This window comes from Molothrus aeneus, chromosome 6 (assembly GCF_037042795.1).
Source record: "Molothrus aeneus isolate 106 chromosome 6, BPBGC_Maene_1.0, whole genome shotgun sequence".
Lineage (NCBI taxonomy): Eukaryota > Metazoa > Chordata > Aves > Passeriformes > Icteridae > Molothrus > Molothrus aeneus.
This window is the reverse complement of record NC_089651.1, coordinates 3,434,508-3,457,872: the sequence shown is the minus strand read 5'-3', so window position 1 is coordinate 3,457,872 and position 23,365 is coordinate 3,434,508. Positions and strand designations below refer to the sequence as shown.

Sequence of the window (23,365 nt, the reverse complement as noted above, 5' to 3'; positions counted from 1 at the left end):
CCCCTGGGGATCCATGGGGGATGCAGAGATCCACCCACAGGGAATGGGGATCCACGGGGGATGCAGAGATCCACCCACAGGGAATGGGGATCCATGGGGGATGCAGAGATCCACCCACAGCCCCTGGGGATCCACAGGGGATGCAGAGATCCACCCACAGCCCCTGGGGATCCATGGGGGATGCAGAGATCCACCCACAGGGAATGGGGATCCACGGGGGATGCAGAGATCCACCCACAGGGAATGGGGATCCACGGGGGATGCAGAGATCCACCCACAGCTCCTGGGGATCCACGGGGGATGCAGAGATCCACCCACAGCCCCTGGGGATCCATGGGGGATGCAGAGATCCACCCACAGCCCCTGGGGATCCACAGGGGATGCAGAGATCCACCCACAGGGAATGGGGATCCACGGGGGATGCAGAGATCCACCCACAGCCCCTGGGGATCCATGGGGGATGCAGAGATCCACCCACAGCCCGTGGGGATCCACAGGGGATGCAGAGATCCACCCACAGGGAATGGGGATCCACAGGGGATGCAGAGATCCACCCACAGCCCCTGGGGAGGTGCCCATGCCAGAGCTGGGGGGTGCCTGGAGGAGGCTGTGATCCAGTGGGAGCCCCATGGAGAGGGGGCCCTGCTTCCAGCCTGGAGCAGCCTGTCCTTGGAGGCTGCCCCCCGTGGCAGTGCCCCATGGCACAGCAGATTTGGGAGCACTGTGTGCCTGTGGGGGAATTCAGGTTGCAGCAGGCACAGCAGGGCTGCTGCTCGTGGGAGTGGAACCATGCTGGAGAAATTAATGGAGAACTGTCTCCTGTGGGAGGGACCCCACGGCCTCACAGGGAAAGGACTCCTCTCCCTGAAAACTGGAAGAAAATCTTGGTGATGAACCAACCAAAGCCCCCATGCCCTGTCTGCCTGTGCTGCCGGTGGGAAGGAGGGAGGGGCTGGGGGGAGAAGGTGTTTAAGGGCTTCTTTAACTTCTCATTATCCTGCTCTGATTCTGTTGGTAATAAATCCACTTTGCAACTTTAAACTGAACCTGTTTTGCCCTTGAAATATTTTTCCCAGTCCTTATGTCACTCATGAACCCTTCATTATTTATTTTTCCTCCTCTCTGCTGCCCAGCTGTAGCAGGGGAGGGTGAGTGATCGACTCTGGTGGTGTCTGATGTTGGGCCAGTGTGAAACCACAACAGTTACATGAGCACATTGAAAGAACCACTCATCTTTTCTGTTATGCATCTTTGTGGGGGCCCTGAGGGGCATTCCCTGGGTTAGAGAGACACAAGGAGCTTCCCTCAAAAGCTGTTCAGACCCCGCTGGTTCCTTCCCTTGCTCCTGTGTCCCTCAGCCACTCCCTCCCCGTTCCCCCATTGCCCTGATCTTTGTCCTGCCCCATGGCACTGTTCAGCCCCTGCCTCTTGGGACACAGAAACCTGGACTGTCCCCGTGAGTGCCCTTGGACCCTGAACATCTCACCACAGGCTGGATTAAACATTTGTGGCTATCATGCAAAGGCCCTTTTTGCTTCCTTACCCTGGACTTGTAGCAATTCCAGCTGCAACAAATCTTATACCAGGTCACACATTCTTCAGAAAGATGTGCTCTCTTTCTCCATGAAGAGCTCTGTCCAAGCACAGTTCAAGAGTTCTGTCCAAGCACACTTCAATCTTCCTCTAAATCTTAACAGATTTGCAGGACCAACTAACTAATATATTCTAGTTACCTTCAGGGATTATCATTTGATGGATCCAAAAGGTGACTGCATGCAATGGAGACCCCTCAGCTCTAAAGCTTGGCAAATACTGAACAATTAATCCACAAAACAGTAGCACATTCATACTAAAAAAAAAAAAAATTAAAATAATGTTTTCATTACAAAGCAGAAAATTAATTCCTAACACTGTACACCATGAAGCAGGAAAGTTTCAGTGCCTCCACTGCAGCTCCCAGGAACACAAGAAAGCTCTCCTGTGTCCGATCTCAGACTCTCCAGTAAGGGCAGCAGGTGACCCTCCTTTTCTCCACCTTCCAGTGCACCTCATCAGTCTCTCATTATGACAGTAAGACTTTCGATGACCAGTTCAGAAAGCCCAGGACCAGGCTGAGACTTGTGTTAAGTACATAGTTCAGCAACCCAGTGGCCTCCTGTGATGATCTGACAGGCTTGAGAAGTGGCTCTGTGTGACACCCATGAAGTTCAAAGCCAGGTGCAAGGTGCTGCGTGTGGATCAGGGCAACCCCAAGCACCAATCCAAGCTGGACAAAAGATGGATTGAGAGCCCTTAGGAGAAGGCCGTGGGTGTGGGAAGCTCACCATGACCCAGCAATGTGCACCTGCAGCCTGGAAAGCCAACCACATCCTGGGCTGCATGAAGAGCAGTGTGAGGAGGAGGTCGAGAAGGAGGTCCCTTCCTATTAAATATTAGACCCCGAATGTTTTGGGGGATGTCCTGCCTGGCTTTGTCTGGCCTTGCTGCTGGACCAAAGGCTGCAGCTGTGGTGTTTTCACCCCAGAGATACCTCTGGCCGGCTGGGTGCTGCAGCTGGGCACCCAGAACAAATCCAGGCAAAATAGGAACTCAGTTTACCTTTGGTGGAAAAGGTTCAGACGACAGTGAAGAGAAAAGGAGTGGGTTCTGCTGCAGAGCTTAAATCCAGAGTTTTATTGTAGCATGGTAGACCTCTGAATGTGGTAACAGCTCCAGACAGACAGACACCTGGCCGCATGGTCTCGTGTGCTTTTAAGCCCCGAGGACAGGGGGAGGGGACGGACAGGTGAGGGCCAACCAGGTGTGAGCAGGGGAGGGGTCAGGGGATGTGGACGCCAGGACAAACCAATGAGCCCAGGCCTGGGGGGCATCTGCCAATCACACGACGCCTTGCTGGAAGGTGAAGATTGATGGACAGCTCCCAGGCAGGAGGGCAAAGGGGGAGGGGGAAAGGTTGGGGCACCTGAGGAGGTTTGGATAGTTGAAAAAGGAAATGGTGACACACTGCAACACCTTCCCTCTGCTCTTGTGACACCCCAGCAGGAGCCCTGTGCAAAGCTCTGGGGCCCCAGCAATAGAAGGACAGACCTGATGGAGAGTCCAGGGGAGCCATGAAGACCCTCAGAGAGCTGAAGCACCGCTAGTACAGAGTCAGGTTGAGAGAGCTGGCCTTGTTCAACCAGGGAAGAGCCCAGAGAGACCTGAAAACCCTTTCCTGTAATACATACAAGAGAGATGGAGAGGTTTACAAGCATGTGCAATTGTAAGAGCAGCTTCAAAGAGGGAATGTCTTTAAACTGAATGAGGGTAGATTTTGATTAGTTATTCTGAGGAACTTCTTTACTGTGACAGTAGTGAGGCAGTGGCAGAGGTTGCCCAGAGAAGCTGTGGGTGCCCCAGCCCTGGAAATGTCCGAGCCCAGGCTGGGTGGGTCTTAGAGCAACCTGGTCTAGTGGAAAGTGTCCCTGACCGTTGTAGACGGTTTGGAAGCAGGGGGTTGTCTTAGGTTGGAAATGCAAGATGTGGCTGGGGTGTGTGTTCTATTGCCATCTGTTTGATGTGGGGCAGTTATCTTCTCTTCATTGGGCCACCTGTTACAGTTTTCTTTATCTCTTCCACAACCAATCCTCCCTCGAGAAAGTATCTTCTGTTCATGGCCAGTGAGTGTCCCTGTATGGCTGATAAAATTACACCATCCCATGGGGAGATGCTCTGCCCGCGGGGAGGAGCCAAGCATTCCTACCTGGATATGATCTGAGATTTGGAACAGCACAGCAGCCTTTGCCCACTGCATTCCCAGGGGAGCAGCTTTCTTTTTCACTAGATTCCCAGAGGGAGACCAGGCCCATCCACACCACCACTGGACCTTCAAAAGAAAACTCCACCCTTCTACAAGATCACTGCTTCACCAGAACCACATTTGTCACTCCTGGAGGGCTGCAGCCACCATGGAATGGGACTGCTGCCAACACCCTCAGCCACAGGGGGTCAGGTCATTCTGACTCTGTCAGTGTTGTTTTATACTATTGCACTTTTTTAAAATTTTACTTTTCTTCTCAATAAAGAACTGTTATTCCTACTCCCATGTCTTTGCCTGAAAGCCCCTAATTTCAAAATCATAATAATTCAGAGGGAGTGAATTTATATTTGCATTAAGGGAGGCTCCTACCTTCCTTAGTGGACATCTGTCTTTTCAAACCAAGACAAGGGTCATTAAGATCCCTTCCAACCCACCCCACACTATGATTCTACCATCACATGATTCTATGCCTGATTACAGATGGATGGAACAAATATAAAAACTTAAAATCGTACTTCACAACAATGAATGACATCACAAGCTCATGAAATAAATGCTAGGACAAGAACAAAAAAGATAAACCTTGTTCAAAATTACCGAGGTAGACAAGAATCTTGGCAGATGTTGCACGATCCTTTATTAAGGATACATTTGTGAAAAAAATGTGTATTTTATGATTGGCTTTTCACAAATATTGAAATGAATATTATATATGTTGTGTTAGAAAGTTATGCTGTATTAATTTTCTTAAGTAGTGTGTTAAATATAGTTTTAGGTTACAACAAAATGTTAAAATAGAAACTATGCTATGTAAGATACTTATGCTATGTAAGATGCCTTTTTCTAAAGAAAGGACTCGCAGTGAGACAGCAGCCACAGGACACCTAAATCTTTTAGAGAAAGAGAATTTATTGCTCTCTTATCAGAAGAAACGAACTTCTTCCCCCCTTGCTCAGCCAGGACGACACCATCAGGATTAAGAAGAAGTTGACACTGACCAGACAGAATCCTGTGTTTGAATGGAATTTATGCATCATGTATGAGGTGTATGAATATGCAACATGTTATTGTTTTTAAGGGTTAATCCTCTGTTAACATGGGTCCTTTTTCAGGCTCGTGCTGCCCAGAAAAGGTACCCGGACGTCCATAACTCTTTGTCTCTATTGTTTCATATTGTCCTAATCCAAATTGTCCAAATTAATATTACTCTAATTGTATTACTATTTTTATAACCATTTTATTACTATTAAACTTTTAACATTTTAAAAACAAGTGATTAGCTTTTTTCACACATTTTATATTCCTCGCATAAGTTGGGGATTGATGTATGCACCAAACACATCAATCAAGTTCACTCAATTTCAGGAAATTGAAACACTCGAATTCAGGAAATACGGTAATGCTGGAGTCTACTATGAATAACTGCCAGAGAAGGTTTCTTTCTTTTCTCTTAAGAAAAATTGGAAGAAACAGTAGAAGAGCCAGAAAGCGACACCTTCGATCACCCGGCCGAGACAGGGCCTCACAGCTGAGCTGGGGCAGCCGGGCGGGCACGGCATGGCAATGCCGAAACCGATGGCACCGTTCTCCCGTGCCGTCACAGGGACAATTCACCATGGAACACCTTCCATTGAATTCACTACCGGGAGCACTCGCGCGTCCCCGTTCCAGCCTCCGCCCCCGCCGGTCCCAGGCCGGGGCGGGCCCTGCCGGCGCTTCCTCCGCGGGGCCGCTGGGTGCCGGGGCTCGCCATGGGGCAGTGCCTGCCCTGCATGGGGGACGCCGTCAAGGATGTGGTGGAGACGCCGGACCCGGTGAGTGAGGAGCGGCGGTGCTGCCCCGTCCTTCCCCGCCGTTTGCCACCGCCTGGGCGGCCGCGGTGAGGGGAGCGCGGGGGCGGTGACCTTCCCTCCTTCCTTCCCTCCCTCCCCGACATGGAGGCCGGGCCGTGGGGCCGCTGCGGTGCCCCGGGAGGCTGTGCCGGGGAAAGGGAGCCGGTCCTTGGCCCCCGGCCCGGGCTGCGGAGAGCTCTGGGGCCGGGACACCCGGGGCACCCCGCAGCTCGGGGCCTGGGCCCCGGAGCCTCCTGCTGCTGCTCTGCCCTGCTCCACGGTCACGGTGCGCGGGCACCGTGCTTCTGTGCAGACCGGGGGTTCCCGTGAGGCCTGTTAGTGCATAACTGTGGCCAACGTGAGCCCCATTTTCACAAGAAATAGGAAAAGCTGTGCTTTTTTTCCCCCGGTAGATAGCGATGCTCTCTTCTAACTACTCTCCACCGCATGACATTTTTCCTAGGCCCATGTCTGTGGTTTGTACCCTCATCTGAGGGTTTCCCGGGGGAGAAGGAAGGGAGCCCGCTTTGCCTGGGAGAGCAAGCATTCCCCTTTCCGGACTCTAAAAGATGGTTCATTCACTGCGTGCCATTTCACCCCGGCTGGATTTTTTTGAGTGAAGGTGCAGAACAGATGAATAGTGATTTCTGGTGGGCTTTGACTGTATATATGTCAGCAGCTGGTCTTCTGGCATATTAGTCACTAAAAACACTTCGTTCTTGCAGGCTGGCAGTGCAGGGAAAGATGATGCTAATTACCTTGAAGTTGTCATTTTGTGGGAGTTAGTATCTCAGATTTGAGTCATACTGAAAAATTAAGACTTAAAAAAGAATGCAAAGACTATATTGAAGTAGAATTTCACTGTCTTTAACATTTTATCTAGGAAATAAAAAGAAGACAACTGGCAGAAGCCGCTGAAAAGAGGCAGATGGAGGTAATGTCTGATAAAATGTCATTTGTTGAAATTATTTTTAAATAACTGGTTTATGGGGAGAATGGCTATGGCTTCTCTGGTGACACTGGGTATCATGTTTGGGTTGTGGGAATTGTTGTTAAGTACTTTCCTGGTATTATTAATGTTGTACATTTATACCTTTTTTATATCAATTAAGAATTTCACAGGTAGGTGCTCTAAGACCATTGCAAATTAACTGAGCTTGTTTGGATGGGAGATATTTTACAGTAGTTTATAAAACAACCTAAGAACTGGAAGAGCAACTTCAACGTTATTTTTTACTTGTTCTAAGACTTGAAAACAAGACTTGAAAACAAGAGAAGTATTCAAACAATTGCAGTGGCAATTTCAAGTGGTACTGCACTTGTACTTTTCATAAAACTACAGGTTGTATGCACTTACAGGTTCTTCTTTGTCAACTTGTTTGAACATGTTTATAAGCTCAGATTCCAGCAAAGATGTAGTATTAACTTAGTCTTTTGTCTTTTTAAGATTGCCAAGCTTAGATATCTTTAAAGTTAGAAGAGGTAGGATACAAATGTTCTAGCAGAACAGCCAGCCTGTTTTTTTTTTTCCTTACATACCTCTAGAAAGACTTATAGCATATACTCTTATTGTAGATTTGGAATGGTGTGTCTTGGAGACCACAGCTGAACTGTGAAGAGAAAGAATTGTTATTTGTGTGAATGTTTAGTGACATTACATATTGAATTATGAATTGGCCATTATGCATGGGACCATGTTGACCTGGTTTGAAGGGAGTTTAGTAAATAATTGGAGCAACAGCTGAGTGATGCATGAGACTCCTAAAAATCCTTGCTTTTGTGTCATTCGATGTACTAAAAGCAATCCACATGTTGTTTTCAACCACAAATGGGGTTTTAAGCATAACTGTAGGAAATAGCTCGCTCTTAACTGGCTAAAAAGCTTTCCTGAGAGGAATGAGAAGTGAAGCAATTAGGGTTGTGGATGTCCTTGAAGCTTTGTGGGACCCATTATGCTGACAAAGAAAAATGGAAGTATCACTCTGTGGCTTTTTTTTTCTTGGAAGACAAAGAGCTAAAGTACCTAAAGGATTTTTCAGGACTATCTTTGAGGTCATTTTGGCCACTGAATGTTGGGTAATGGAGATGTCTTGCAAGCAGCCATACTTAGTTTCACCCTTGTGAGGGGACAAGAGAGTAGATCAGATGTCCTTCCTTCTCTGCTCATTATCCCTCCTGACATCATATGAGCTGTTCTTCCTTCTGGGGTGCTGCAGACAGTTTGGGGACCTGACCCCCTTGGAAGGCCAGTTTCCTAAGAGGCAGAGAACATAAGGTCTAAGTGGGTTGTTATGTTGTTATTTGGTGGTAAGATTTGTCTTGGTACCCCACTGAGAATTGAGCTTGTTGTTGGGACCTTGAAATTCAGGTGAGAACATTGCTGGTTTGCCTTGATAGATTTTAGCATCTTTTGTCTAAGTTCTGCTATGTTATTATAACCCTAAATTTATAGAAGAATAAGTTTTTAAAACTTTTTTTTTTTTCTATTTCATGGTGTTAACTGTAATTCTGATGGTCCTGCCATCTAATCCAGATTGTCATTAAACAGTTCCACAGAGATATGAAGCATGCAGTTCAGGACAGATTTTTCATTCTGCTACCCACACACCCTGTGACATTTTGAAGGGTGGACTGTCATGCAGGGTATTTCTCACAGATCACAGTTGAAAATTTAACTTCTTCACAGCCCGGGATGGCAATACTGACACAGGTCTTTTCCTCCCGTGTTCATGAGGGTAAAAGTAGTCCCTGACACTGAAAAAAACAGACTAAAGATCTGTGGACTCTTGGTTCTGCATCTGAGGATTAAATATCTTCACCTGGATGTAAAACCAAAGGGAAACAAAAGCACCCTCACTTACCTATGGGACCAAGAGTTCTCAGAAGGAGGAAGTATCCTGAAAGGGCTACCTTGATGTAATAGTAGCATCACTAAGTGCTTCAGTCTTTTCATGCAAAGCACAGTTTATAAAATAGTGTTGCCAACACTTGTAGTTCGCTTTCTGTCCAGAAAAATCACTAAATTGGTCTTACTCAAATGTGTTTTCTCCCAGGCTTCCTCTCGAGGTATTAAGAATGTTCACTCTGTAGAGCAGAAGAAGAAGAAACAGGAGGAAATAGAAAGAAGAATGGCAGCTTCACGTCCTGGAGGAGAAGGAGGACTGAGAGTAAGTTTAAAAAAGAAACAATGTGATTCAACTATCCGTATATTCACTGTGAAAATCTGTATTGTCATGTAGAAGATTAAATAACTTGAGGAAAAACCAAGGGGAAGGGAAATGGAATAGAAATGGAAGGATGTGTCATTGTCATGCAGTGTTCTTAGTGAGACTTCATCACTAGGACAGAAAGACAGCAGCCATGGCAGAGAGCTTTTTTTCCCCCTTCTTCTTCCCAATTTCTACACACAGATGCATCAGTTTTACAGGTCTCAGCACTGGGGCCCTCATCACTGTGTTACCCTGTACTCAGTGTCCCTTTTCAGTGCCAGCTGAGATTGTCTCTCTTCCCTCAGAGCTTATAGAAAACATTTGCACTAAGTAGGGCAGTGGTTTGGGGTTTATGTGTCTCTCATTACAAAAGAAACAGTGTTGGCATAAAATTACTACTGTTGCTATTCTAATGTGAACTTTACCTCAGAAGGCCAGGCAGAGAGTTAGTGAAGAATTACAGTCTCTCCAAAACAATAGATGGATCTGATCATTGAAACTCAGGCTTCATAGGAAATTCCTTCATCTTTTGCCCTCATTACCATACATGATTCAGGAGGCAGGAGTTTGTATAAGTTGCCACTGATACGCTGATACACTGCATGTCCATCACTTGCTGGGATAAAAGATTAATTGAGAATTTAAGGGTGAATGCAGAATTTTTGGTAGTTCGACAACCTTAGAGTGTTTGTTTGCTTTGGGATTTTTTCCTTTCTTTTCCTTACATTCATACAAACCTGTGGTGTGTTTTGTTTGTTTCTGTAGTGGCAGGTTGGATAACACAGGACTTCTGAGGAGAAGATGATTGATGTTTACTGCCAGTAACTTGTCAGTTTCTGCAGCCAGGTGGCACTTACTCATCATGTGGCTTTTGCTGTTTGAAGACTCAGCAGTACTTTGCCATTGTGGGACAACGGATGTGGAAACATTCATAAAGAAACTTAAGAACTAATCCTGAACACTATGGTTTTGCCAATTTTGTTTGTTTGTTTTCCATGCATATTTTATTGCTTCTGTGTCAAGACTTCCTGTCAGCTGGAAGTGGCCTCATGTGTAGTCAGCCAATATGTGTGTACTGTCTGGTCAGCTGATGTCTGTCTGTCTGTCTGTCTGTGTATGACTGACCTGAGCAAGCCCAGGTGCCCACCTGTTGGTTTTGATGCTTATTTCAAGCACTACAATTAAGTTTTTCTCCAAGTCCTCATGTAGGAAGTTTTTCACATATGTATGTATTTGAACATGTGGATGACAGCATTTCTTTTCTGTTTCCTAATGACTTGCACTGCTTAGGAATTTAGTGCCTTTTTGAAAAAAGAAAAGTAGAGTCATGGCAGGTCCGTACAAATGGAATAATTTTGTGACTAGTAAAAGAAGAAATAGAAACCTTTATAAATCCTGTGTACTTAGATCAAGAATGCCATTTTATTATGTGTGTAATAATTGTTCTCGTTTTCTCATGTGGGTTTCTTTTGAGCCTGTAAGTATTTATAATTACTGAATACTGAATACTGAAAGGTAAAACATGAAATTAAAAATCCTGTTATTAGTTGTATTCATTTATTTCCACAAGAGGGCAATGCTAACCTTTTCAGGATTTTGAAAAACAAACAGGAAAACAGTTACTATGTCATCGCTTTGCCAGTCCATTTCCAAAGGTTTCTGTGTTATCTATTTAGGTGGACTACTTACAGTGCAAAAACGTTTTCTTTCCCCCAGAGAGCATTATGCACACTGTACATGGGCTCAGTATGCAACTGCTGCATTTCTGACCTACTCAAGATAGAGAGGCTTTTTTCCCACCCCTTGAACTCTGGATTTTGTCTTTCACATCTCAGTACTGCCCAGTGTTGTCCCGAGAGTGCAGTCTTGACACAGTTTCCTGGCTTAGCCTTCAGAATTGAGGTGAGAAGGGAGAATTTGGATATTAACATAATGGTGTTTGGGCTGAAAAAAGCTGTATCCTTGGCTGAAGACTGCTTTCAGTTTCCTTTGTTTGCTGGCAATTGCTCTCTTCAATGTATGAATTGTTCATAATAATTCTTTTAAAATCTAGTGAAAAGGCATTGAGTTATAAAGAGGTATCTCAGACATTAATTTGAAATAAGAATTTCAGTCTAGCATCAGAGTGGGTGTCCTACAAGACACTTAAGCAGCACTTAGACTTTGTTGGTCACTGTGGGTATTTAAAACTTGAAACATTTTTCTCTTCATTCTCTGTCATATGCTCCTTTGAAACTGCAAGGGGAGCAAATAACCATGTCCCTTGTCATCCAAGCCTCTGCTTGCATTAGTGCCATGAACACGTTCATTTAAAGCCATTGAAAGAACCTAGAGAAACCATCACATTCTTCTCTCTCTCTCTCCATCCTTTATGTAAAAGCCAGAGCTGTCTGTGCTTCTTAAGAGACCTAGTTTTGAATGTTGGATTTATTCCACAGCTAAGGAACCACATCAGAGGATGTGGGAGTGTGTAGTTCTAGATTATGAATAACCTACAAAGCTGTTTCAAAAGATGTTCCTAGAGCGTACATATCCAATTGTCCAAATGGCCAGGCTCAACTGACTGGGAATTATTTGAGTAAATAAAGCCACTTACTGTGACTGTGGTCACAGGGGTTTTCAGGTGAAGGAAGAGACGAGAATGTTGGCTCCATGTTCAGAAGGCTTGATTTATTAGTTTATGATATATATATATATATATTACATTATAACTATACTAAAAAGAAATAGAAGGAAAGGTTTCCTCAGAAGCTAGCTAAGCTAAGAATAGAAAAGAATGAATAACAAAGATCTGTGTCTCGGCCAGAGAGTCCAAGCTGTCTGGTCTGTGGTTGGCCATTAATTGTAAACATTCAAGATGGCCCAATCACAGATGCACCTGTTGCATTCCACAGCAGCAGATAACCATTGGTTACATTTGTTGCTGAAACTTCTCAGCTTCAGCAGGAAAAATCCTAAGAAAGATTTTCACAAAAAGATGTCTGTGACAACTTACTGTTGGTTTAAGTTTTGTTTCAGTTGACAGTGAAAGCAGAAACTACTGCAGATCAGTAGTGTACAGCTGATAGCAACCTGCCATGTACCACTGAACAGCAAGGCTGAGAGCCACGTAGATGAGAGCTTCTCTCTCCTTGCAGATGTCTTGTTGCTTAGTGCAGCAGTAAGTTTATGTGAACCACAACAGGAGTCTTGTCCTTATTTCCCTCAATCCTGGATGTTTACTTCACCTCAGAGGCTGTTAAAATGCACCTTTTCACATAGATTATCTAGATGTTTGATATTTTCTTCACATCAGTACAAATCTTTTTTTTTCCTTCATCTTCTGAAAGCATAGTCTTATATTTCAAAAACTGGCAGGCCAGAGCCCAGTGCTGGTAAACTGGACTGAAAAGCTGACTCTCCATCACTGTGATAGCATCATCTTTGTTGCAGTAATAAAGTGAAACAATTTGCCACTCCATATGGTTAAAATACAAAGATTATGCTAGAATGTTTGTAGCAGGAAATTCCTGAGATTTGGGAAGACACAGAAGCTGCGTCTCCATAAGGATGGGCAGCATCACAGTGGGCCCTGAGGAACACAGATGACTTCAGCATGTGGATTTGGCACAGTGACAAGACTAAGTACTTGGGACAGCTCATCAGGCACAAGCAGTGCCAGCAGTTTTTCCAGACTCTGGTGTTACAGACATATTTTATGAAAAATGCTTTTGCTAGGATCTTTTTCTCCTGAGAAACTGAGAGGCCTCAGAAACGAAATGTAAACAATAATCACAGAATCGCAGAATTTCTAGGCTGGAAGAGACCTTTAAGATCATCGAGTCCAACCCATTAATTATCTGCTGCTGTGGAATGCAACAGGTGCATCTTTGATTGGTCTCATGTGGTTGTTTTTAATTAATGGCCAATCACAGTCAGCTGGCTTGGACACTCTGGTCAGTCACTAAGAGCCTAAATGAGGGATGTGGGACTCCAGGGATCTCCAAAATGCAGTTTATTCCATCCAAGGGGTTACAGCAGTCCAGGGTCGTGGGTGAGAGCTGTGCCCACAGCTGTCAGCTCCAGCTGCAGGCAGGCCTGGAGACCCTTTTCTTTTGGTTACAATGCATTCTAGACTTTTCTTTTGGTTACAATGCATTCTATACTTTTCTTTGCTGAGCATCTTCATACAGTAGAACCAATCTATACCTTGACTATTACCTATAGCCTATCATAACTCCTGTAATTACCATATTCATGTCACTGTTCTCCAATCACCAACAGTACATTACAGTTTAAGCTAGAAGTTGGTTTTCAGTTTTCTTGCAGTGGAAAATTCTGAGACCTTTTTTCTACCTGCAACATTTGCTGACCTGTTTGCCTGTGCTCTCTTTGTGCTTGGTAAAAACATCTTCTTGTTTGGGGTGGGTTTATCCTGTGCTCTAAGCCATAAAAACCCTTCTAACTAACACACCCTTTGCTCCTTGGTTATCCAGTGAGACTGGCTCAGCAATTCTTTTCTTCTATATCAAAACTTGCTTCCATCTCTATTCCTTCATCAGATTCTACATTCAAAAATCTTTCTGCCAAGCACACATATCTGTGAGACTTCCTTGTAACAGTTCCATCCTTCCAACAAGTCACAAGATTTTATTATCATTCCTTTCTCTTCCTTGCTTGCCTTCTGATGAAATCCTTTTCTTCTATTCTTTAGTGTAGTTTTAATATATCATTTTCTTTTAATACAATATATATCATAAAATAATAAATCAACCTTCTGAAACATGGAGTCAAGATTCTCATCTCTTCCCTTGTTGTGGTTGCCTGCAAATTCAACAGTCTGGGAGAGCCTGTCCTGCCCCATCACCATTTGTGTGTTCCCACCTGTCTGTCCCACCTTACCTTAGCTGACACACCACAGGCTCAGAAAGGCGGAGGCAGAGCAAAGAAGGAGCACTGGTGCCTCCTTCCCTTGCCAGGTACTCTCAGGCTGCTGCCAATGAGGCAGTACAACGTGTAAGCCCAAAAGAACCCAACCCCTGTCAGCATCTCTAGGAGACACTTCTGTAACTCTGTGGTGTGGCAAACAGCTCATCTTCCAGATCTGAAGTGAATATGTGTAATAAATTCAGGATTGAGTCTTCAGTTACAAGAAACTTGCTGTACCTTCCCACACATATATTGCCTTCTCATTTCACTCATCCCCACCAACAATCCTTTAACCAGCTGCCAGATTTTCCATATTGTCTCTAAATTGCTGTTGGAAAAAAAGGTGATACTGCAAAGGAAGGAGCAATTATCCCTGTAATAAAGATGTGAAAAACCCCTATCCTCAATCAGCAATGTAAATAATCCTGCTTAGGAAAAAATCTCCAGGTGATGTATGAATAGCAAGGGACAGAATGCACTGCCTATAAAGAGCAATAACAGATATCACAGTTACATTTCCAAACTAGTTTTGAATGGCTTCCAGCATGATGCATCATATTTGACATTATACAATAATAATGTTTTTTTGTAAACAATTTTACATCATTTATCCATTTTAAGATTAAGCACAGTTTATTCACAGGCATCTCCCACGGGGTTTGGTCTACAAGGACTTTGAGAAAAGGCTTTGTTGTAGCTCCTATCACTGGAAGTTTTTAGGACTTCAGCCTCCTCAATATTCACATTCAGCCAATTTACTCAGCAAGATTGTTAAAATCACTACATCATGGAAAATGACCCACATTTGTTCTGCCCCTGTCACTGCAACAAGGGCTGTATGCCTTTGAGCAAGATTCTGCTGCTCAGCTTTAGCTTTATAAATTGAGCATTGGTTCCTAACAAATTTTCCAATTCCTACATTGCTACAGGACCTAATCCACAATGAAAATACAATTTATCAGATTAGCAACACTTACCTCCAACTCCCTCTTCCAGACTGACCAGCTTACTGCATTTCTTTGGTTGTTTGTTTTTTTGATGCTTTCATTTCCTCCTCTGTTATTCACACCCACATCAATGCAGTCAAAGGCAGCAAGTCCCACCTGCATGTTTTTACATCAGGTGGTACTGGCAATACTTTAAAATAAAATCCTATAGTCTCCCATTCTGGAACTGACAAAGTTGAAGTTTTAAGTCAGGAAGTGTTTTAATGTGATTTTTTAAAAGACATTTGAGTACCTCAAAACAAAACAAAAAAAGGACTATTTTGACAGGTACAGTCCAAGCACATAAAGGGATTCATGTTTAGTTTAAAATTTTGATTTGGATTTACTGGGACTGTTAAAGTTTACTATTAAAATAAACTTACGAATAACTTTTTTTGTAATTATCAGCTCTGATTTATTAATATGTAAACAACTTCAAATATTTAAAAAACCGACATCATAATAACAACACAAACTTAGTCTTGGATGATGGAAATAAAGATTGAACTTGAAGATCTTGGAAGTCTTTTCAACCTCAATGATTCTGTGAAATCCAACTACTTATGTTTAAAACCCTAGCCATTATTTTTAAATAAACACCTCACATTTTCACGAGTGATTTTTTTTTCCTTCCCTTTTCATTTGAAAACAGATCTCTCAGTGCTTATATTAAGGTGATGATATTTTTTCAGCTATGCTACATTTTTTATAAGATGATGTTGCTTGTGGTCTGCTTTCTGCCCCCTTATGGAGGACATATGACAACTTCTATGACAACTGAGACTTCCTATGGCTTTTCTCTCAACTGAGACTTCCTATGGCTTTTATTGCCACATATGTGTTTAATCTTCCTAGAAAATGTTTAAAAATAAGAATAAAAGGAATTATGTAACTTTGGAATTATGTCCTGTCGCTTTGTCTGCTGCACCAAGCAATTGTGAACTGTTTGTATTCAGCAGGTATTTTTAGATGGTGAGGTAGGCCTTTTCCACAGAAGTGAGATACAATGTGCTGATTTTAATAAGGCATGGAACATGAAAGATGGTCTTGATCCTTCCTAGCCCACAGACATTTTTCTGTTAAAGACCAGAGGAGCAGATCATAAGACCATTTAAAAAATTTAAGATCAGAAAATAGAGAAAAATACTAGTCAGGACTAAAAAAGTATTTCCAGGATGCTTTTGATTTTTTTCCCTGCAAAGAAAAATCAGTTTTCAAAAAATATGGGTATTTCTGTGGTATCTGTTTGCCCCTTTCTTTGTGCAGCTCATTATTAGGGCAGCGAGCAATGCTGTGCATTGTAGGCATCCAGTCAATAGCAGCAAAGTGTTGCCACATTTCTCTTTGCAGAGGAAAGCAAGGCACAAATCTTCCCAAGGATTTCTGAGATTCACATTCTCTGAACCTCAGAGAAAGGAAAAAAAAATTCTTATCACTTGCTGTGCCTGTGTTGTGGCACAGCAGAATGCAACGTGGAGATTGCTCACCCACAGTGATGGTGTTCTGTTCCCTTGGCCTGCCAGGGCCAGGTGTGTGTGTGTGTGTGGGGACTGTGGGTGACAGCCACGAGATTCTGGGCACTGTGAGCAGGGTGAGTGCTTGGCAGATTCAGTTCAGATGAAATGTATATAGTATAGTATAATAAAGTAATTAATCAGCCTTCTGATATCCATGCAGTCCTCCTCATCATTCTCTCCCCTTGGTCGGACTCACCTTTGATTTACAATAAATGGTGACCTGATGTGTGGCTGTGGCCTGGACCGGAAAACCGAGACCCTGAATTTGGGCAGGGTTCGCAGCACGGCTGAGCACAGAAGAATCTGTGCCGAATTTTCCCAGAAGCGTGTCCAGAGATCTTCGTGGGACGGACGGGAAAAGCCTCTAGGACCCCGCGGGACCCCGAGCCTGGATGCTGCCGCCTGCTTTCCCCTGAGAGGAAGGTATTAACCCTTTCCTGAGTTTCCCTAGGGGAGACTCGGTCTTTTTCGACCGTGTTTAGCCCCCAAGCCTTCGAGGTGGGGCTTGGGAAGCTCTTCTGGCAGGCACTGCCCGATCGGGTCGGCTTTGACTTGTCAGGGGAGGTGAGCCCTCAATTTTCATGGGGAGAGAGATTCACTTTGGAATTCGGGGAGCTCACGCTTCGTGACCATGGAGTTCTCGTGCCCCAGCAATAACTTTATGAGTTTTTTGACTGGGCCAGACGCCATGGGCTCCCCGTGGGTATGAATTCCTCCTGGGACCCCCGAGCACGGAATGCCCTGGACGCTTATCTTCTCAGGCATTTCCAGCGGACTGGGAGGGTCCATCGGCAGCTGCCGACCTGGGAGCTGCTTTTCGCATTTGTGAGAGAGGACCACCTTCGTTTCAAGAGCGTTTCTGACTTCGTGAGGGCCTCCGGCAGGGCCGTGTGGGGACGTCTCCCCCCGCGCTGAGGGCCCACCAGCCCCCCGCGCCGCAGCAGGCGGGAGCAGAGCCTCTTCAAGGACACTCCCCCAGAAGAGTCTCCTCACGGCCAGTCCCCGCCGCTGGCTCGTCTCCCCGGGAGGGGAGGCTTTGCCTGAGGTGCCGGCAGAGAGGTTTTTTCCTGACGCCCTGGAGCATGCGGAATTGGAGCCACCCGCAGCTCCGGCGGCGGCAGTGCCGCCTCTGGCACCGGCACTCGCCGCTTCGCCCGGGTTGCCAGGCAAGGCAATCGACAGCGGCGGTGAGCCGCGGCAGCGCGGCTCAGAGCGGGGGCCGCTTCAGTGTAGTGTCTCCGCCGCTGACGGCCGGCCTGGAGATGCCCCGGCAGCCGCCGAGGGGGATTCCCGGCCGGCACCGCCGCGGAATTCTCCCTCCTCCCAACTCCGGGAGGGCGCGGCCCCGCTCGCACCCCCACCGAGGGAGGCGGCTGGCAGCCCCGCGCCCACCAGCGCACCAGGTCTCCCTGCAGCATAGCCAGCAATTGTAGTCACGACATCGGCCCACGCAGCACCGGCGGGGGACAACGCCCCGCTGGACCCGTCGGTCCCGCCGCTTCCTCCACCCCTCCCGGGGCTGAGAGACACCCGCGGCTCCGGCCGCCCCTCCAGCACAGCCCGTGACGGCTCCGACCGCGGCGTCCCCGCCTTCGGCCGCCGCCCCGGCGGGAAATGTTGAAGGTGAGGACCGATCCCCGATCCCCCCCGCCGCCTCCCGCCGGCCCGGCTCCTGTTTCAGGAAGGCGCTGAGGACGGTGACCAGCCCACAGAACCGCCCCGAGCGCCGCCCGCGGCCCCCGGCGGTGGCTGCCGCGGCACCTGCGGCCTGCCCGGACCCCCGAATGTTTCGGGCTGTGCCGAGGCTGCCCGTGCGGGGGGAGCTGGGACAGGGGAAGGCGACGCCGGCCTGTCCACCAGGGGAGGCACGGCTCGTTTGCTCGTAGCGGGCGCCTCTCGGCTGAACACTCGTGAAACTCAGCGTTTTGATGGCACAGGGCGTTGTTCACCGGCCGACTCTGGGTTGGTCGGGGGGTTCTCACTGGGATTTGGGGTGCCTGGCTCCCCCCGTGCGCCCCAGCAATGTGGGTGGTTTCCGGAGGTGCTGCCTCCGCTCCCGAGCCCCAGGGGATGGGGATGGTGCTGCTGATCAGGGCTGGGCAACAGCACTCGTTCGTACCGCGGGGGAGAGCGGCGCGGCAGGGCAGCGGACGGCACCCGAGATCTGGGTGCCCCATCCCCGGGAAGGCTTCTCCTGCCCAGCCGCCGGCACCGCTGGTTCCGGGGCGACAGGGAGAAGCCCTTCCGCCGCTCCAGTTGCCGAGACTCTGGCAGCATGGTGGGGGCGGGCTGTGAGAATGAAAACCCCGTCCTGTGGGCTAGGTCTGGGCCGCTTGGCTCGTCCCCCTCGCCCGGGGGCCCCTCTCCGCACACCGCCGGGTTTGGGGGTTCTGATCCCCCCCGGCCCCGCCCAGCCACACGGGGTTCAAAAACCCTCTGCTGCTGCTGGTCGTTCTGAGAAAAAAAGAAAAAAAAAAGAAAAGAAAGAAATGCGGAAAAGGCTGAGCTCTCATGGTCAGTTCAGAGTGCTGGAAAGCCACGAGTCAGCCTTGGGCCAAGTGGTTGAATTATAGGCTGTGGCCGTGGTTTTCCAGAGATTTTTTGATACTTTCGGATTTCTAATAGTTATTAGTGATTTTCTTTAGCAGTTCTCTGTTTCAGGATTCTGCAGGTCTGTTTCAGAACCAGGAAGGACCTTCAGGGACATCAAAGAGCAACATCTCCAGAATGGACCTTTTCCTGAAACTCAGCTGTTCGGACTTGAAACAATGAACTTTCTTTGCATGGTGGTTTGGGTTTCTGATATTGTAATCCTTGTGTTAGTGATATAATAGAAGTAGACATTCTACAGGTAAAGAATCTCCTTGATCATTCAATGTCAGCACTTCACTGAGGTTTTGATTTGCCACAGATAAACCTCTCGAGATGTGTTTGTTCTCTCTTCTGCAAGGGCCCAGCAGAAGAATTACAAACGCAGCTCCTTTTTATTATAATAAGAAGGGTGAGGTGTTGCCACATTTCTCTTCCCAGGGAAAAGCAAGGCACAAATCTTCCCAAGGATTTCTGAGATTCACATTCTCTGAACCTCAGAGAAAGGGAAAACACAATTCTTATCTCATTTGCTGTGCCACAGCAGAATGCAATGTGGAGATTGTTCACCCACAGTGATGGTGTTCTGTTCCCTTGGCCTGCCAGGGCCAGGTGTGTGTGTGTGTTTGTGGGGACTGTGGGTGACAGCCACGAGAGTCAGTGCAGTGTGAGCAGGGTGAGTGCAGAGTGAGTGCTCAGCAGATTCAGTTCAGATGAAATGTATATAGTATAGTATAATAATTAATTAGCCCTCTGATTCCCTCCATGGAATCCTCCTCATCATTCTCTCCCCTTGGTTGGAGTCACCTTTGATTTACAATAGCAAAGTAGAGATGAGTGATTACAAATAATAAGAGATGCAAAATGTATGAGTATTTTAAAAATTTTATTTCATTTTTAAATTTATACAGTCAATGAAACAATCCTATAAAATGATTTTTCTAGGCTGTTACAAGGCACATAAATTACCAAATATAAACATAGAAAAGTAGCCAAAATAATGAACTAAGCCCACATACACCTTTAGCTATATTAGAGGTATGTGAATGATTTTTGAGAATGTGAATCGCTCTATTTACAGGGTAATGAATATTTCACATTTAACAATAACCAACAACATTAAAAAGAAGGGAAAAGAAAAGTTCATATCCAAGAACAGAGCCATGTTTTGTGACTCCAGAGGGACTTTCATTTTCTGAAGCTCTTCCTTGGGTCTGAGGGCTGTGCACCTTTACTGCTTCCCTCATGGGCTGCAGAACATCCCCTGGTATGACCAACCAGCTCTACTGGCTGACACAGGAAGGGGCAATCTCTCCACTTCCCCAGGCTTCCACACTGGGCAGCTTTGTCAAAAACAGAAAGGATCTACACATAGATCGAACACTCAGCATTGTCTTCAGCTTTAAATAGTAAAATGGTGTGAAGGGGTTTCTTGGGCTTTCTCTTTTAAGTAATGGCTTTGAGAAGTTGTTTGGCATGCAATAAGCCATTATATTCTACTAATTAAGAAAAGATTGCAAAACATACAAATAGTCAATTTTTATTTCATTTCAAGAGACATTACCAAATATTTTCTCCAAATACCCAATTTCCACCTGCATATATATATTTCAGCTAGACTAACAGTCAGGGATTCAAAGTAATGAGATTTTGGTACAAATATATTTCATTGTGTATTTTCTTCTATTAACAGGATTCACTCCTTTATGTAGCTCTAAGTATACATTCACATAATAAAGAGTAATAATTTGGCTAAAAAGATATGTCTATTTATTATCCGATTGTAGTAATTTGCCTATCAAGGGTAATTTGCTATAAAAGATACAGTACTAGAAATAAATAGTTCTAAATTCAAAGATCTCCAAAATGGGGTGTCATTTCCAGTCTGTGTTAAATTTTCCAAAGTCCTTTTAAAGCATTAACTAAATTCACTACGCTTGGGAGAATAATTTGGACTTACATACATGAAGTCCCACTCACATGAGAAGCTTATTTCACTTAATTTCCTTCTTGGTTTTGTAATGGGCAGAAACAACCAAATAATTGTCTGGATTCATGTCCCTGATGTTTGGAGACTTGCTCTGGATTGGAGATGTTTTCCCATCCACTCGGGAGATCTGAAGCATTCGGCATGGGTCGTGCTTCAGCAAGTAACCTGCAAAAGTCTCCCAGCCTCCTCCCACACGAACCATCACGTGTTTGTTGTGCAGCATCTGAAATTACACAGCAGGAAAAAAAACCACAAACACTCGTGAGAGGCAACCATTCACAAAGAAATCATACTTTTTTTGCTGTAAAAACCTGCTTACTTTAACTGAAAGCCAAAAACATATGATGGTGGTACATAAAAGGAAAGGAAATACTGTACAATAAAAGGAAAGAAATAGTAGAGTGGTTTTTATTTGCATTTTTGTTGGGAAGGATGAAACTGTGACAAGGAAGTCTCACAGATATGTGTGCTTGGCAGAAAGATTTTTGAATGTGGAGTCTGATGAAGGAATAGAGATAGAAGCAAGTTTTGATATAGAAGAAAAGAATTGCTGAGCCAGTCTCACTGGATAACCAAGGAGGCAAAGGGTGTGTGAGTTAGAAGGGGTTTTTATGGCTTAGAGCAAAGGATAAACCCACCCCAAACAAGAAGATGTTTTTACCAAGCACAAAGAGAGCACAGGCAAACAAGGCAGCAAATGTTGCAGGTAGAAAAAAGGTCTCAGAATTTTCCACTGCAAGAAAACTGAAAACCAACTTCTAGCTTAAACTGTAATGTACTGACTGTTGGTGATTGGAGAACAGTGACATGAATATGGTAATTACAGGAGTTATGATAGGCTATAGGTAATAGTTAAGGTATAGATTGGTTCTACTGTATTGAGATGCTCAGCAAAGAAAAGTATAGAATGCATTGTAACCAAAAGAAAAGTCTAGAATGCATTGTAACCAAAAGAAAAGTCTAGAATGCATTGTAACCAAAAGAAAAGTATAGAATGCAATGTAACCAAAAGAAAAGTCTAGAATGCATTGTAACCAAAAGAAAAGTATAGAATGCAATGTAACCAAAAGAAAAGTCTAGAATGCATTGTGACCTAAACTAAGGGTGCAGCTGGAGCTGGCAGCTGTAGGCACAGCTCTGTCCCCCATGACCCTGGGCTGCTGTTACATCTTGGATACAAAAAACTGCATTTTGGAGAGCCCCTGGAGTCCCACATCCCTCATTCAGGCTCTTACACATTTTAAAAATAAATTAAAAAAAAAAGAGGTGGTATTTTAAACTAAAGACTTTCATATCTTATGTAAATAAATGTTACATGTTCTTCTAGTCCTATGAAGCATGGAGTCTTTCTGTTCTTCGTGTGTTTAGTAGAAATATGTCAGGGAACATGAATACTTAAAGATTTTTTTTTTCTAAAATATATTAGTAAAGACACTGTTTTATATTGAATTGAAACTGGCTTTTCTTCACAGGAGTAGTGAAGGGCAAACAACCAAAACAATTTCCTCTATCTGTGAAAAATTTAAGAAATAAAAAACTTTTAAGAAAATGAAGTTACATTTATTTTAAAAATTAAGTCTTGCTGACAATTTATTCTAATAAAATAGTGCTTTAATTAAAATAATCCAATGAGGTACATCAGAAGTAATTTATCTGGGTTTGGAAACACCTGAAATTTCTGCCTTAATTAAAATAAAATTTTTCTCCAAGTGCCAGTGTACCTTCTCCCTTGCCTACCCTTGAATTCAGTTGGTGATTTTACTAATATCTCCCTGTTGTTTTTCCATGCAGAACAGTAAAATAAATACCAGTGAGGTATCATAAAGCAGCACATTCTATATTTTGGTTTATTTTATAACCAACGTGAATACCACATTGAAATGTGCTTTGATCAGGATATCTCATGAAATGCTAAACAACATAGAGCTGTAGTACCAGAAATTAAAAATTGATCCAGTAAAAGGTGTCTAGAAGACATTTGACACAGTCTGGGTTTTTGAATTTGGATGTGTAGCAGTGATGCCTATATTGACATGTCCAAAACTCCCTGGAGGGCTGGCAGTATCTGCAGTTGGGACTTAAATGGCAAATAAACCTTTTGTAACACAGTGTAGACAACAAAACAGCAAAAATCCTCAATCAAACAGAATCACACATAATAGAAGGTATGGAGGGGCTTGACAGCTGGCCTGCAAGCAAAGCTGAGCCAATAGAACAATTGATGATTTTCGAGTGTATCCATAGCAAGGAAGAAGACAAGGCCATCAGCACTGCAACAGAAAAGATACATGAAAATATTTGTAAGCTAAACTATGTGCCTGAGTAGATGTGTATATGTGCCTTATTAAATTTCAGTAAAACTTTTGCCAATATATTGACATTAATTGCTTTGCACCTATGAATATAATAAGTTATTGTATCCATGTAGTTAATGACTTAAGATCACACTTTGTTAAGAGTATATAAGCTGGAGAACATGCAGAATAAAAAACTTTTTTCTTCCTGCACCCTGATCACATGTGTATGTCATGTCTG

The 23,365-nt window shown here is 44.7% G+C and overlaps 2 protein-coding genes and 1 long non-coding RNA gene across 5 annotated transcripts in view; 2 read left to right on the top strand and 1 right to left on the bottom strand.

Moving 5' to 3' along the window:
* Positions 1–5,465: 5,465 nt before the first annotated feature.
* On the top strand, positions 5,466–10,386 carry SVIP (small VCP interacting protein). The gene is made up of 4 exons (XM_066551906.1): positions 5,466–5,613; positions 6,515–6,565; positions 8,685–8,798; positions 9,606–10,386. The coding sequence occupies exons 1-4, from the start codon at positions 5,551–5,553 to the stop codon at positions 9,618–9,620; spliced, it is 243 nt and encodes an 80-aa protein (XP_066408003.1). The 5' UTR covers positions 5,466–5,550; the 3' UTR covers positions 9,621–10,386.
* A 6,963-nt stretch (positions 10,387–17,349) lies between these two features.
* Positions 17,350–23,343, top strand: LOC136557678 (uncharacterized). 2 transcript variants are annotated; one of them, XR_010783787.1, is made up of 2 exons: positions 17,350–17,874; positions 18,913–23,343. It is a non-coding gene; the product is annotated as an uncharacterized lncRNA (long non-coding RNA). The 2 variants fall into 2 exon arrangements; XR_010783786.1 differs by having other exon boundaries at positions 18,900–23,343.
* The window catches only part of GAS2 (growth arrest specific 2), a 90,457-nt gene continuing 86,799 nt past the window's right edge, over positions 19,708–23,365 (bottom strand). For both annotated transcript variants that reach the window (XM_066551769.1, XM_066551768.1), the window contains exon 8: positions 19,708–21,053. In XM_066551769.1, the coding sequence (XP_066407866.1) occupies positions 20,835–21,053 (219 nt within the window). In that variant the 3' untranslated portion in view covers positions 19,708–20,834. The remainder of the gene's footprint in view (positions 21,054–23,365) is intronic.